The sequence below is a fragment of the Gracilinanus agilis genome, chromosome 2 (genome assembly GCF_016433145.1).
Source record: "Gracilinanus agilis isolate LMUSP501 chromosome 2, AgileGrace, whole genome shotgun sequence".
In the NCBI taxonomy this organism is placed as follows: domain Eukaryota; kingdom Metazoa; phylum Chordata; class Mammalia; order Didelphimorphia; family Didelphidae; genus Gracilinanus; species Gracilinanus agilis.
The window spans coordinates 696,857,387-696,874,996 of record NC_058131.1 but is presented as its reverse complement, the minus strand read 5'-3'; the positions used below and the strand labels follow the sequence as shown (position 1 = coordinate 696,874,996).

General features: G+C 34.9%; 1 protein-coding gene across 1 annotated transcript in view; it reads right to left on the bottom strand.

Annotated features, from left to right (window-relative positions):
• TCERG1L (transcription elongation regulator 1 like) overlaps positions 1-17,610 on the bottom strand; it is a 341,385-nt gene that overhangs the window by 272,203 nt on the left and 51,572 nt on the right. The window contains exon 4 of the mRNA XM_044662931.1: positions 6,768-6,947. Within this exon, the coding sequence (XP_044518866.1) occupies positions 6,768-6,947 (180 nt within the window). The remainder of the gene's footprint in view (positions 1-6,767; positions 6,948-17,610) is intronic.

Genomic DNA, 17,610 nt, shown 5'->3' with positions numbered 1-17,610 from the left:
GGGGGAGAGCATTCTCCATCATGAAGCTTTCAGGATTGTCCCAGATCACTGCATTGCTGGGAGTAGCCACAGTTTCCCAGATAATCATCAGAAAATATTGCTGTAATTGGGTCCAATGTTCTCCCTGTTCTGCTTATTTTACTCTGCATCAGTTCCTGCACATCTTTCCAGCTTTTTCTGAAATCATCTTGCTTATCTTTTATAATAGCACAATAGTATTGCTTCAAGGTGGGATTTTTATGGTGCAAAGAGTCAGTATTTGGGAGTAAAAAAATAAACAAACAAAAGCATGGCACTGGATGGAAGGACATTTGTGGTAAAGTCCTGTATCCATCACTTAGTAGCACTTTGCCCTGAGCCACATCATAGCCACTCTTAATGCTCAATTTCCCAGAAATTGGAGAATCTTGAACTAAGCAGTCTTAGATTCCTTTCGCTTTTAAAATTATTTGAATCTGTGTCCTGGATTCACATCGTGTCTCTGGCCCTTGCATGCCATGTGACCCAGGCTTGGGCAAGTAGTTATGTTTAGTTTTCCTTATCTGTAAAACAATGGGCCATAATCTGCTTCTGCTACTAAGGTTTGGGGAAGATGATGGGAAATAAGGCATGGGGTAGGAAGTTCGAAGAGCTGGATTTTTATGTGCATGACACAATTAAAATGACTTAAAATGGTCCTCTCTTCCTGTTGAAGTTCCAGCCCCAGGTCTTTGTCTCATAGATCATTCAGTGCTTCTGTTTTTGTTTGTTTTTATATTGTTTCCAAATGAATACCTCCTCCACAAGAGTTGCCTGGTATAGCCCATTTCTGCCCGCCCCTCTCTTAAAGACTAGACCAAGTACTTCACCTGGAATTGTCCTGGATTTAGTCTTTGAATGTTTCTCTTCCTCATCCTGCCATTAGCAATTCTGAAGCATCCCAGCCTGGGAAATTGTGTAGTAAGCCTGCTTGGAATCACCCTACAGTGGCTGCTCCCCAGGGCTGTCCCCCGGAAGCAATGCTCACTGACTAGCTGCATCCTCAGGTGCTCAATTTATGAAAAATGGAAGAAATGCTACCAGAAGTTCCTCTGTCCCATCCAAAACCTCTAGAAAAGGTGGCAAGAAGGTGAACTATTGCCTACAGTCACTGATAGGGTGGACTATGAGAATGGCATTGAACTCGATGGCAGAATGTGAACAAATCAGAGCTTTGGGACTTCCAAATAGCGGAAGAGCCAATGGATTATGAAAACCTGCTGTTCTGCCCATTTGCATAGAAGACAGTGAGCAGATTTAGGGCAGGTTTCCTGCTGCCAATTAAATCTGTAGGTACTGTCCAAGGTTCCCACATAGTTGGACAAAGCTCGTCTTAGAGCTGTGACTGACACATGAGAAGGGCGCTTGTGTACCCTTGTCAATATTCTGGCTTCAAGACTGGTAATTAGCAGCCAGAGATGCTCCAGAATGAAAGTGTTGGGGAGAACTGGGGGTGTCATGAGAGTATACTAATGAGAGGGCCTCAAAGAGCAAACTGTGGTCCAGGAAAAGGAGCATTAATTAGCCCCACACTTTGCAGCTCCTCTAAATCTTCACAAAGATGTTAGCTTAGAGACGTTCCATCATTCACTGGTTCATTTTGTGGTTTCTTGCTTATGGTTTTATTGATGGCTATTTGTTTTGGTAATACATTGAATATCAGAAAAAGATTCTATTTTTTTTAATTCAACAATTGTGTGAAGCTGGCTTGCTTCCTCTGTTAGGAGCCCACATCTGTCTTCTGCACAGAAGCCAGCTGATTTTCGGGCATTTTGGTTGTTGATAATTATTTTGCTATAATTTTTCCCTTGGGAGTTGGTTGAAATTTTAATCTGTATTATGACAATTTTGATTACAGTGGAGGAAGAAACCAAGAAAGAGAAGACTTCCTCCCCACATGACTAGATTATTGTCGCTATAAAATTCATTTCACCATCAGCAGCCTTTGCTAATGAGATAGGCTGACAGACCCAGAGAAGACTGGCTTGCAGAATCCTGGCATCAAGATGCAGTTTTCATATGCCATGCTGCTTGGCTCTTACTTTACAGATAGGAGAAAGCCTTAGTCACTTCCCAGCTGTTCTGTGGCAGGATAAAATGTTAAATTTAAACCATTAAATAATTCTGAAAGCAAAGGAACAGGTGGCAAATGGTTTATATGGCAGATGGTGCCTTTTTAATATTTGTATTTGATAGTAATTCACACTATGAGGGTCCAGAATGGCTCACACCGATTTTACCTTTTTCACTCGAATGCCTATGGAATTGTGGGAGAAGAAAAAGATGAAATTGGTATTTTTTAAAGCTTCACCTCATCTGCTTTATTGAGAGGAGAAAAGCATTTTTCCATTCATAGCCAAATTCATTTTGCCTTCCCCTCTACTCTAACATGGTTTCTGAAAAGCTCAAATGATCCAAATATTGACTGGTAAAGTTTTTACTACCAACCATTTTATCTTCATTGATAAAAGTATAGTTTTTAAAAGACAGATTCCATTCTTTCTCCCCAGAGGTATGATAGTTTCCTTTTCTTCCCAAATGGAGAGTCTGCTGTCTGCTGCTTGAGCTACCTTTCTCAACATTTTCATTCAAGCCTACATTTCCCTTTTTTACTAACCTTTACCTTCTGCCTTAGAATCAATATGATTCTAAGGCAGAAGAGCAATAAGGACTAAGTAACTGGGATTAACTGACATGTGCAGGGCCACATAGCTAGAAAGCGTCTAAGGCCATATTTGAACTGGCTTTGTGACTTTGGGCAAGAGATGTCATATCGTTCAGCCTCCATTTCCTCATCTGCGAAATCAAAGTTAAAATAGAACTTAGCACGTGGGATTTTTTGAGGATTAAATGTGCTTTGAAGATCTTAAAAGCAATGTATAAAATATTACTATTGTTGTCATTCTTATTTCATTTTATTTTCCTTCTAATAGTTTTATTGGCTAGCTCTTTCATGAGGCGTGATTTACAACAACTTTCTGAGTCTCCATTTTCTTACCCAGAAAATTCAGATTATCTTTTCAGCATCAATATCACCAGACTGCTTTGAGGATTTAAGGAGAGAATACCTGAAAAGAACTCTCTCTAATCCTAAAGTGCTATATTCATGTCATTTGTCATTATTATAGAAATATATTTTTACCTTATAACATTGCGTAAGCAAGCATTGGCTTTCCAATTTGAAGTTCTCTTATTTAGAAGTTATTCAATTATGCAAAATTTGAAAGCAAAAATAATTTTAAGGTATAAAACTAGGGAAAATTTTGATTTATGATTTAAGAGAATCCAATTTGGAGGAAAATTAGCCTAGGGAATCAGTTAAGCTTGAGAATCTACATCCAGAAGCTGCCTTGAATGGCTTGGTCTGTTGTTGAGTCGTTTTTCAGTCATTTAACTCTCCATAACCCCTATTTGATGTTTTCTTACAAAGATAGTGGAATAGTTTGCCAATTCCTTCTCCAGCTGATTTTACAGATAAGGAAACTGAGGCAATCAGGGTTAAGTTGCTTGTCCATGACCTGTAGCTAGTAAGAGTCTGAAAAGCTGAATGTTCCTGATTTCAGACCCCACACTATCCACCTGTCTGCCCAACGTGTCATTCCATTCCTTGAAGATATGACAAGAGTAAAGGAAAATGAATTAGCACTCTACCCCCTTGATAAACAGAAAAGATAGCTCAGTAACCTGGTGAATACAACTGGTGCCAAAGTCCAGAAAATGTGGGCTTTGTTCTCATCCAGTGATCTATAAGGAGGACGCACCTTTGGGTAAGTCCTTCAATTCTCAGTGATCTAGGCAAATCCCTAAGAATATAAGTGATTGTAATAAGGAACTCTCTCACACAGAAGTTCCTCAAACCAAAATTCCATCAAAATCCCACCCCTGAGTTAGAAAGGAAAGGGAGTATAGAATGCAACGAATGAGTATAATCTTAGAGTCCAAAAGGCCAGGCTCCCTTGGTCTATGTGGGGTCCCAGACAAGACCTTTGAACTCTCAAAAAAAACCCAAATTCCCCAAGACTCTCAAATTACAAATAATTTGCTGATCTAGAATGAAAATATCAAGTCCCCCTAAGCTGTGAAATAATAGGTAGTCAAATTAGCCTCTGTGCCCATGCCTATGCCAAAGAGAGACTCTAATCACAAGAAGAACCATCTCATTCCTCAACAAATTATCTCTTCCCCTCACTCTTTCTCTCTCTCTTTCTCATGGATTTTGAGTGAGGTGATTGCTTAAATGACTGAATTGAATCTTTAATGAAATTCCTAACTGAAAGTAGATTGATCATTACTGGTTTAGTATTTATTACTGACATATTGAAGGAAGCTCAAATTTTCTGCTCTTTACTTTTAATATACCAGTGGAAAAGTGCTTATGTAAAGTATATTAAAATCTTAATCTGCTACAGAAAATATTAACCTCTGTTAACAGAGGCACATATTTGTTTTTCCTGCACTACACCCATGTAAGCATTGGTGGAGAAATCTATAAACCTTGCTTTCAAGATAGGCAGTCATATAATCAGGAAAATTATTTCTCTTTAAAAATCAAAATCATTTAGAAGAATAAACCTAAGAGCAAACACATATATGATATATGTGGGGGTAAGGATCTCAATCTTTCTGTCTGTGTCTCTGTTTCTCTGTCTCTTTCTCTCTCTCTCTCTCTCTCTCTCTCTCTCTCTCTCTCTCTCTCTCTCTCTCTCCAGAGATAAATACCTATATATCTATCAATCTATCTATCTCTCTGGATAGAGAAAGAGTACAGATAGACATAGTCCAAATGACTAGAGGGAACAAAAGTAGCATATGATAGGAATCCACAAAATCCCAACAATTCACTTTGGGAACCAGAGAAACTTTCTAAAAGAAGGCCCTCTAAGGCACAGAAAGTGTTCCATTTGTCTTCAGTTTGTTGGTCCATACTATTTAGCACTGATGGCATTGAGTAGGCCAAATGGATCACAGCTTGTCCCAGTTTCCCAATTTATTGCCTGCTCTTCCCCTGGAAGTCTCAAAGATACTCTCTGTGGTGGAGCAGCCCTTCCAAATTGAATCAAGCTTATTAAAACAAATGATTGCAACAGCAATCTGTGAGATTCTGCTTTAATATTGCCCTTTATGTCTTGTTGACAATACGTCCTGACAGTTATCGCTAAGATAGATAACATTGGTGCTTGTCTTTCCGACTGAATGCACATTATGGCAAATTGGATTATGGAAACCTTATAAAATTCAAACATGGAAAGTTGCCTAATTATTATGTGACTTTATAAATCATAAAAGAGGCACAGGCAATGAAATTCCCCCACCCCTATTGCCAGGGTGCATAGTTTTGTTCTTTTTTTCTCATTCAAAGACTTATTTCCTTGGGAAATCATATGTCACCTCTAATAAGTCTAGATGGACACATCTTTAACCAAAAGGCGGATGTGGTTGTAAATGATGTTCCCCACAAGGGATTATGTGTGTATTTTAATATAGTTCTTATTTCTCAATACCATTCATTTCCCTGGGGAAATATAACCATCAGGCAGGCTATACTTGACTACCCAATGCTGGATTCTCAAGTTGATCAACTGACCAATTAATCTTGCCCTTAGAAAAGTATCAAATGGAATGAAAGATGTAACTAGAAGAGCAAATAATTTGATTTTCTCCTCTCCCAGTATAATCAAAGTATTTTAAAATCAAATTTAAAATTGTTAACCTAATTCAAATCCACATCTTTCAGAATCGAGTGAGAATATGAAAGAGAGAGAGATGAGAGAGAGAGAGAGAGAGAGAGAGAGAGAGAGAGAGAGAGAGAGAGGTGGGGGTGGGGCAAAAATCTAGATTTCTCTCATAAAATTGTATTGGCACCAACCCAATACAATTTTTAGACCAATTTCCCTCCTCCTGAATTTTTTCTTTAATGATCATTTCTACTTTGGCACACATTGTTCTTGATATTTTTCCAAACATTAAAAAGAAAAAGGGAAATACATTAAAAAGATATTACATCAATGTTAGAAGACATATTCCTTGGGCATAAAAATTAAAAATCACTTTTTGTTTTATTCCTTTTTTCCCAACCCATTCTTTAAGAAAAAACAAGAAGTCGGATCTTAAAGAATCCAGCTTTCAAAACACATCAAGGTCTGGGTCCTCTTACTCCCTCCTTTATAATTTTACCCCTAAAATCCCAACATCTGCTCTTCCCTTTGACAGCAGTTCCCAGCATATTATTTACAAACAGAATAAGCTCTTAGGTCAACTTTGTTTACATGGAGTAAAACTCATGTGCATACTAATGCATGGATCATATATCTATGAACCAATGGATTTGCAAACAGTGGATTAGTGACCATATGTTTGGAATGACTTTTACTGGCAAATGTTCATGGATTCAGAAAGGATGGCTTTTCCAGATTAGTCCCAAATTCTCTTTTCTGCATTTTTCTTTTACTTTGAGCCCTGATTTTGCTTCAGATGTTGGCCTTACTTCCTACATGCTCTCTGATGATCACTGAAAACCTCTGTTACTATGGCCTCCTCAGACATTACTATTATATTCATTCAATTACATAGACTTAATTAGAATGGGCCTTTTTTTTGTTTCTACAAAACATAAAGCCAGAATGGTGCTTCAGGGCACAGCATCCTTCTCATAGGGAAAGCTCACCCTTGGTAGTGAGAGGGAGTACGGGGGTGGTGGCTTACGTCCAATAAGGCATCATCTCAATGCTATAGCTAGACTTGGAACTTACCTGAGAAGGGGGCTGTCAGCAGGGGAATTTTGATGGGTGCCAGTGTCAGCAAATGGCATGGCTGCACAGTGGAAGCCGAAGGTCCCCGAAGCCCTTCAGGATCTACAGAAACCATAGCTGTTGATGTGATGGCAATGGTCGGATGACTGCCAACTTGTTTAAGGCCATTTGGACATCCCACTGCAGAAAATAGATGAACAGAAAGTTCTTGGTTTGTATTGGTGATGGAGGAAAAAAAAAACGATTCTAAGAATATAAAGAAGGGTACCCATAAGACAGAGAAGCTACCTGTGACAGACGTGCTTCTATAGACACATTTGGTGATTTGGACCTGGGAGGAAACTTAAAGCTCTTCCAGCCCAAAACCTTTATTTACAAATGAGAAAACTGAGGCAAAATGAGGCAAACAAATTTGCCTCTGATCAAACAGGTAAGTACTGCAGAAATGGGATTGGAATTCTACTCTTCTGACAATGGGGCTGGTGATTTATTCAATATCCTATGCCTCCTCCCCAGGAATATCATTTAATCAGCCAATTAAAAAGTTTCCATAAGACTGTAATGATCTATAAAATAACATCTCTTGCCTCAAGGCACACTCTTGAATTAGGAAGAAATAACAGGCACAGAATCACATGTTTTAATGACAATAAAAACAATGATAAGCATTTCTATAACAAAGTTTTACATAGTATATTCTTCTTAAATACCAGCCCTCTCCCCCAGTACACATATATAGCATTTAAATATTATCATCACCACACTACACATAAAAAGTAATCTCAGGAGAAGTTATTTTCTAAGCCTTCATCACAAGTAAATATGAGAGGAAGGATTCTAACACAGGCGTACTGATTCAGAGACCTACACTCTTGCCTTCAACAAAGAACCTCACAAAGTAAACACTGTGGATTTTGAAGTGTAGTGGCTGGGGGAACTGCATCCCCCAGCATGTCCCAGAGGTCCCGCCCCATTACTTCCTGGTGTGGGATTGGTCTTCAATGGGCCAATCCTGTCCTGGGGGAGGGACCATGCCACACCTATTTCCTGGTGTGGGACTTTTCCTTTCCCATGCTAGGGGAGACCATTCTCCCCTACTTCCAAGTGTGAGATTAGTCTATATAAGGACCAATGCATAGAGAAAACTTTTGAATCTAACTTGATTCAGACTTGAGAGAGATGGTTAATTTCAGTTGGGGGAAACTCCCATTTTTCTTGCTTTATTAAAGTTAATAATATAAAGGAATTTTTCTTATTTTATCATTCTCAGTGCCAAGAACACTATAAGCAGCCTGGCTGTGGAGATCTCAAAGTAGTTGAGGAGGTCAAGAAAGGCATCCAGAGAAAGTAAAACTAGAGCAGTTCTTGGAAGACTGGTGACCATAATGACAGAAGCTTTATGGAAAGAATTCTGCTGGGTACATTAGATGGTCACGTGATTGAGATAATTTTGTCTCCCATTAAGCTACAAGAGGTTATGTCTTCATTATAACCATCAATCAACCAATCAATCAATCAGTCAGATGTTCAAAGTAGGAAAAAATTTTATTGAAACAATCAATGAAAACCTTTCAACTACATTCAGAAATCCCTGGTTCCTGTATAAATCTTTAAGAGTCATTGGATAACATGGAGTGATCCCATACAGGAAGTATATTCAGATTGGTTGATAACATATCAGTGAATTTTGTATATAATAAAAAAGCGGTTTAAGAATCAAAGAATCCATCTGTCTGGCAACTTGGAAGTGAAACTATCCAACCAAATCTCTGAAATTAATTCCTTGGGGGACAGGAAATTAGCCCTGATGACATTGGTCTCCTACTTCTACTACCAAATCTTCCCCCTTTCCCAGAAGTGATCCAATGGTTTTCAAGAATTCTTTTTAGAGAACTGAAGTTTTCTCCCAGTATTACTCCATCCTCTTCATGATGTGTTCTTTGGTCTGCTTTTCTCTAACTATCATGGAACTTCTGTTCCCTTCAGGAAAATCTGTTATTTCATCCACAAATATTATCAAAATGGAACCAGTTGCTTAAGCAATGAGGTTGAAATTGACATTTTGTTTTAAATCATATCAAAACCTGTTTTCCCATCATTTCCAAAGTGCTGCCCAGAAAACCTGGGATAAGTCAATTTGGTGACTGGGAAAGCACGATTTTTTAAAAAATCAATAGAAAGAGGGTATACAGTTCACAACTGAACTTCTTTTGTTCTCAAAAACTTATAAGCAAAATTGTTTTTGTTAAAGTCAATAAAATTGTTAAGAACAGGGCATCCAAGCCTATATTTTTAAAATTATTTCATTCACTTGACTATGACTTATTAAATCTGCTACCTTCACTATATTTCACCCTACAGAAGATTTTTCTGATTTAATGCCAAGAAGGCATCTTTAATTCAGATGAACATACAGAAAGTAAGAATCTGTCCTCTCATATACAAGATATATGTGGAAGACATGACAATATAAGGGGTGATTGATTAAGTTCTTTGTCTTCAAAGGTCTAAGTTGGGGAGAAAGATATTGACATGTGAACAATATGAGGTAATGATTGAAAAGGCAGGAAAAAAGTACCAACTCTTAGAAAAAGTTAAGTTCTCTACTTCAGAGTTGATGAGTATCTGTTATATGCTAGATTCTATAATGAGGGGGAGAAAGTCATATTTATGCAGCATTTTTATGTCTTTAAAGTTCTTGAATGGATGGATGAATGAATGGATGAAAAATGAATTATTGAGATTACTATGTGTGCTGGCAGAATAGGACAGATGATTACCTTACTCTTTAAATTTCCCCACAAGTGTTTGAAAATAGTGTCTGAATGAACTGCAAAGCAGCAAAAGTGGTTAAGAAATGGGGAAAATAATTATCCAACATGGGACAACTTGAGAAGAAGATGGGAGGGCTCTACTTGACTGCCTAACAACCAAATAAATAGGCAGTAGGGCTTAAAGGTAGCAATGTAGGCAGAAGACAACTTTGGAACCTTCAACCAACTGATTTATGGACTGCTGACTGAGAAAAAACTGTGGGTCCTATATGAGTTGACTAAATGCTATATTAAACTGTGACTACAAAAGAAGAGGGGCAAATATACACAAGTGAGCGAACTCTTAAAGAACAAAGTTTCTGAATACTGCTCTTGGTGTAAATATGAAAAATGATTAAGGCTGGCATAAATATATAAATTAGTATTTTAATTAAAGCCATGTTGATAGATAAAATCATTAGACCACGCGCTTGTAAGCATTCAAAACTGCCGCCACCATACTGCCTCCTAGCCAAGTTCCTACTCGCCAAAGAAGAGAGCTTGCTGGCAAAAGAGACACTCCCTCCTAACCCACGAGATTTAAGCTCTCCCCTGCGTCAAGACGTCGGAAACGGAAATCAGTTGGACCATGTTGGATCAAGGGAAATGTAGTTTTGATACATTTCCCTTGTCCATAGAAATATATACATTTTTAGATGGTTTTTTCCAATTCCTTTTTACACTTGGGCAGAGGTGTAAGAAAACACAGGCCCTGGGGAAACCATGGGGGTAAGAGTGTTGAAAGTGATAACATAGATGGGGACCCCACAATATAGAAATTAAAATAACCAACAGATCAAAGACCCCCTCCCTAAGGGGCTCAGGAAACAACAACAACAACAACAACAACAACAACAAATACATCATGAGATACTATCACCCTCACACAAGGAAAGTACACTTGCATAAAATTAACAGTTAAGAAATAGGCCACTGAAATGAAATAAAATAAAATAAAAATGAATAAGTAAAAGATAAAAAACAAAACCATAAGCGACTTTTTTGGAAACATTCAGAATTCAAATTTAGAAGATAGTAAAATTAAATTATCCACTTCTTGAACTTTAAGAAAAATATAAAATGGACACAAGCCCAAAAAGAGTTCTTAGAAGAGCTTTAAAAAGACTAAAAATGGGAGAGGTTGAGGAAAATGTCAAAAAATACTGCAAGAAAATATAGAAAATTATGAAAGAAGGTCAACCAATTAGAAAAAGACCTAAAATTCATATAAGAAAACAATTCATTAGAATTGGTCAGGAAGAAGTTGATAACTTCTTAAGAGAACTTAAGAGAACAAGAACTAAATTTTTTTAAAAATGAGAACTAGGAAACATCTTATTTCAAAAGCCACTGACCTGAAAAACAATTGAGAAGAGACAATAAAAGAATTATTAGACTCCCTGAAATTTATGATAAAAAAAAAGAGTTTAAGGGGGCAGCTGGGTAGCTCAGTGGATTGAGAGCCAGGCCTAGAGATGGGAAGTCTTAGGTTCAAATCTGGCCTCAGACACTTCCCAGCTATGTGACCCTGGGCAAGTCACTTGACCCCCATTGCCTACCCTTACCACTATTCTGCCTTGGATCCAGTACACAGTATTGACTCCAAGCTGGAAGGTAAGGGTTATAAAAAAAGAGTTTAAATGCCATCCTTTAAGAAATTATTCAATAAAATTTCCCTGAAGCTATGGAACTAGAAGGCAATGTGGAAATTAAAAGAATGCATCGATCACTCCTTGTAAAAGATAGCAACAGGAAAAATTACAGGAAATTGTAGTTAAGTTATATAACTCCTTAGTTAAGGAAAAAATACTACAAGGAACTAAAAGGTAGCAGTTTAAATACTATGGAAATACAATAAAGATAACAAGTTTTAGCAGATTGTACATTAAAAACATTGAAGGACAAAGAATACCATTTGAAAAGCAAAGGAATTGATTTTACAATCTAGAATAAACTATCCAGCAAAGTATCATCATATAAGAAAATAAATGATAATTTAAAGAAATAAAAGACTTTCAAATATTCTTGAAGAAAATACCAAAACTGAATGGAAAACTTGATATATAAGAATGAGAAGAAACATAAGAAGAAAATATGAAAGACCAATTATAAGGGACTTAATGAGGTCAAAATATTTACTTCTCTTATGGGAAAATGGTATGTTTAAATCTTAAAAATTACACCATTAATTGGGGAGTTGGAAGGACCATTTATTGAGAGAAGCTTTGAAGTCCAATGGAATGTAATAAAATGAGTTAAAAATAAAATGAAGTTTAATGGTAAAGGATAAATTGGAATTTTCTTCTCAAATAAAAGAGGTAGAAATGAAAGAAAATGTTATGATGAAGGGAAGAAGGGAATAGAGGAATAGAAATGCTAGTATCTTCTCTTCATTGGATCTGGATGAAAGCAGAATACAAACATATAAAAAGGTAATTTTTTTCTTAACTTATAAGTTAAGTTGGTGATGGATAAAGATTTAAACAGAGAATCTTAGAAGAGCATATAGATTAAGAAAAAGAGGGCAAGGAGATAAAACTTGGGAGATAATTATAAAGCTCATTTATATTAATGAATAAAGGAGTAAGAGATGGGATAAGGAAGGAACTCTTAAGAGTCAACAGAACAGCAACAAGGAGGGTAAGAGCAGGAGAAAAGGGAGGAAAACTTAGAAGGTGGGTGTGGAAAATAAAGGTTGAACTGAAGAAGAAGTAGAAACTAGTAAGGCAGTGGTTAGAGAAAAAAAATAGATTCCTGAGGAGAAAAAAGAAAAAAAGAGACAAAGAAGTAAAAACAGTGAAGATAGAATGCAGGGAAATACAAAACTAATAATTATAACTTTGAATGTGAATGGGATGAATGCACCAACATAATGAAAATTGATAGCAGAATGGATTAAAAACCAAACCTCCCCTAATATTTTTTATAAGAAACATATTTTAAAATGAAACAGATAGAGGACAAATAAAAGAAAGAAGTAGGCTATATTATGCCTCAGCTGACAGAAAAAGAGGAGATAGCAATAATGATATCAGATAAGCTGAAAACTGAAATAGTTCTGATTAAGATAGAAAAACAGGCATACTACATTATGTTCAGCTATACTATGGATAATGAAGCATTATCAATACTAAATATATGCCCATCAAATATTATAGCATCCAAGTTTTTAAAAGGACAGCTAAAGGACAGGTGGAAATAAATAAAACTATAATGGTGGGTGATTTAAACCTCCCAGAAATTAATAAATCTAACCAAAAATAAATAAATAATAATAAAAAGTTTAAGGAGATGAAAAAGTAGATAAGATAAGATACCTAAGAGAGAATTTGATGAGGATAAAAATGAGTGTAGCTTTTTTTCTTAGCAGCATAAAATATATTTCCAAAAAATGATCACATATTAAAAAACAAAAATTCTAATTAAATGCTGAAAAGTAGAAATATTAAAAGCATCATTTTCAGATCTCAATACAATAAAATTGTATTTAATAAGGGATCATAGAATCACTGAATAAAAATTAATTACAGACTGAATTATTTAATCTCAAAGGATGAGTGGATTAAATAAAATTTCATAGTAACGATCAATGATTTTATGTTATTAAAGAAAATGGTCTTAAAGAGACAAAAAACCCTGCTACTAGAATACAGCTAAAGCAGTCCTTATTAGTATATATATTGACATATATGTATATATATACATATATGCCAATTCTTATATCAATATTTCAATAAAATAGAGAAAAAAGGGCACCTCAATTTAGAATTTAGTATACAACTTAAAAATAGGGGGGAAATTTTAATTCCCAATTAAATACCAAATTTAAAAAAATAAAAATTAGAGGTGAAATTAACAAAATTTAATAAGAAAGCCAATGAATTGAGAAAAAAGACTAAAGGTGATTTTATTAAAACATAGATAAACCATTGGTTAATATAATTTTTAAAAAGAGAAGACAATCAAATCACTGTCATCAACAATGAAAAGGGTGAATACTACTAATGAAGTTGAAATAAAGACAATTATTATGACTTAATTTGCATAATTAAGCCAACAACTTTAATAATTTCAGGACAATGGATGAATACTTACACAATATATATTACTTAAACTAAAAGAGGAGGCAATTAGCTATAAAAGAACTTCCTAAGAAAAAATGCTTCAGAATCAGAAGGATTTACAAGTGGATTAAAAAAAAAGTTGTCATCTAATTCCAACATTATGTGAATTATTTAGAACAATTGGTAAAGAAAGAGCCCAGCCAAACTACTTTTATGAAATAAATATGGTGCTAATATCTAAAACAAGAAGAGCAAAAACAGAGAAAGAAAATTATAGGCCAATTTTATTAATGAATATAGATGCAAAAAATTTAAATAAAATATTATCCATATATACAACAATATAGCACAAATATTATATATAATAACGAAAAAGAATTTAAAACAGGTATACAGGAATGATTTCACATGAGGGAAATTATTAACATAATTGATTACATCAATAAAAACATAACAAAAATCAAATCATTATATCAATAAATGGAGAATAAGCTTTTCACAAAATATAAGCCATTTCTATTGAAAAGTCTTAATTGCATAGTTAAAAAATGATTTTCCTTAGATTAATAAGAAGTTTATATTTGAAATCATCAGGAAACATTATTTGTAATGGGAAAATGGTAAATCCCTTCTCTGTAAGATCAGGAGTAAAAGAAGGGTGGCTATTATCAACAGTATTGTTTAATACTGTTCTAGAAATGCAAGCAATATCAATAAGAAAAGAAAATAAATTAAAAGGTATCAGAATGGGCAAAGAGGTCATAAAACATTACCCTTTCACATGTCATGTGATAATATATATAGAAAATCTTAAAGATTCAACTAAAAACTAATTGCAACTATGAATAATTTTAGAAAAGGAGCAGGATATAAAATAAACCAACAAAAATAAATAGCATTTCTATGTATTACTAAAAATATCAAAAAAGAAAACATAGTAAGTGAAAACCCATTTTAGTTACCTGCAGAAAAAAATGAGATACCTAGGATTATCTTTGAAAACAAACCCAGAAATTAATTAACATAATTACAAAATACTTTTTCATAAAATAAAATTATATTTACATAGAGAAAAATTTTGCTCATGTAATAAATTCAATTAGTTTATTCATTTGTTTTAAGCTCTTACTTTCTAAACTAATAACAATTCTTTTCTAAAATTATTTTATTTTAATAAAAAATTTGTATTTAAGTTTTCCAAAGTTATATGATCCAAATTGTCTCTCTTCCTTCTTCCCTCACCTCTCCTAGAGCTGGCAAATAGTTTAATCTGGATTAAATATGTGTTATCACACTAAACATATTTCCATGTTATTAATTTTTGTAAGCGAATAACCTTATAAAACCAAAAGCCCAAAACATATGCCCAAATAGATAAGTGATAAATCGTATGTTTTCATCTTCATTCCTACTCCAACAGTTTTCTCTCTGGAAGTGGATAGCATTTTTTTCTTAAGTCCCTCAGAATTGTCCTAGAATGATCATTGCATTGCTATTAGTAGCAAAGTCAATCACATTTGATCATTCCACAATATAGCAGTTACTGCATATAATATTCTCCTGTTCTACTTTTTTCATTCTGTAATAATTCATGTAGGTCTTTCCAGATCTTTATGAAATCCTTGTGTTTGTCATTCCTTAGAGCACTATTATGTTCCATCTCCATCATACACCATAATTTCTTCAGCCATTCCCCAATTGAGGAAAATTCCTTTAGTTTCTGATTCTCTGCCATCACAAAAAGAGCAATTATAAATAATATTGTACAAAGAGGTCCATTCCTATTTATTTTTATCTCTGAGATACAGACCCAGTAGTGGTATTTCTGGATCAAAGGGTATGCATTATTTTATACCCCACTGAACACAATTCCAAATCGCCCTCCAGAATGGGCAAATCCATTCCCAACTCCACCAGCAATACATTAGTGTCCCAATTTTGCCACATCTCTTCCAACATTTATCATTTTCCTCTACTATCATATTGACCAATCTGATAAGTGTGAAGAGGTATCTCAGTTATTTTAATTTTCATTTCTCTAACCAAGAGAGATTTAAAACATTTTTTCTTATGATTACTGATAGCTTTAATTTCTTCATCTGAAAACTGTTTATTCATATCTTTTGAGCATATATCAATCGGGCAATGACTTGGACACTTAAAAACTTGACTCAGTTCTTTAAATATTTGAGAAATAAGACTTTTATTGGAGAAATTTGATATAAATTCCCCCTCCCCCAATTTCTTGTTTCCCTTCTAATCTTGGTTGCTTTGGTTTTCTTTGTACAATTTGTTAAATTTAATATAATCAAAATTGTCATTTTACATATTATAATGGCCCCTATCTCTTGTTTGGTTATAAATTCTTCCCTTCTTCATAGACTGACAGGTAAACTATTCTATGTTCCCCCAATTTGCTTATATATATTACTCTTTATGTTTAAATCATATACCCATTTTATCTTATCTTGGTAAAGGGTATTAGGTATTGATCTTGACCTAATTTTTGCCAATTTCCTAGGAGATTTTTGTCAAATAGTGAGTTCTTATCCCAAAACCTGGGATCTGTGGTATACCCAACACTTGACTGCTGAGGTGATTTACCCATAATATAGTCCATTGATCTACTGTTCTGTTTCTTAGCCAGTACCAGATTGTTTAGAATCACTGCTTTATAGTACATTTTTAGATCTGGTACAGGTAGGCCACCATCCTTCACATTTTTTTATTAGATCCCTTAATATAGTGATATTTTGGGTTTTTCCAAATGAATTTGCTATTATTTTTTCTCATTCTTTCAATTTTTTTTGGTAGTTTGATAGGAATGGCATTGAATGAATGAATTAATCTAAGCAGAATTTTCATTTTTATTATATCAGCTTGGCCTACCCATGAGCAATTAATGTTTTTCCAATTGTTTAGATCTAACTTTATTTGTGTGGAAAGTGTTTTGTAATTGGGTTCATATAATACCTGTGTTTCTTTTGGCAAAAAAAGTCCCAGGTATGTTATATTGTTTTAAAAGAACTTTCTCTTTTTGTCTTGCTCCTGAGTTTTGTTGAAAATATATATAGAAATGTTGATGATTTATTTGGATTTATTTTGTATCCTGCAGCTTTGTCAGAGTTACTAATTATTTCAACTAGATTTTTAGTTGATTTTCTAAGATTCTCTAAGTATACCATGATATATCTACAAAATGATAGTCTAATTTCCTTATTGCCTACTTTAATTCCCTCAATTTATTTTCTTCTCTTATTATAAAAACTAGCATTTCTAGTACAATATTAAATAATAGTGGTGATATTGGGCATCACACCTCATCTTACTGGGAAGGTATATAACATCCCCATTGCAGATGATACTTTCCGATGGTTTTAATTTTAAAAAAACCTTATCTTCCATCTCAGAATATTGTATACTATAACATGGAGATGGCAGGATGGAATTCATGCAAGATACAGGGTCAAGCCTCAGCCCAGAGTTCCCCCCTGTATCTTGCCCGAATTCCACCCTGCCATCTCCATGTTACAGTATTGGTTCTAAGGCAGAAGAGAGGTAAGGACTAGGCCTTACATAGCCAGTAAGTGACTAAGGCCAGATTTGAACTTAGGATCTCCTATCTCTAGGCCTGGCTCTCAATCTACTGAGCTACCTATCTGTCCCCTTGCTGATGTTTTTTTTTTTTTACCATTTATTAATATTCATTTTTAACATGGTTACATGCTTCATGCTCCTACTTTCCCCTTCACCCCCCGCACTCCACCCACCCATGGCCGATGCACATTTCCACTGCTTTTAACATGTGTCATTGATCAAGACCTATTTCCAAATTGTTGTTAGTTGCATTGGTGTGGTAGTTTCGAATCTACATCCCCAATCATGTCCTCCTTAACCCATGCATTCAAGCAATTGTTTTTCTTTTATGTTTCCTCTCCTGCAGTCCTTCCTCTGAATGTGGGCAGC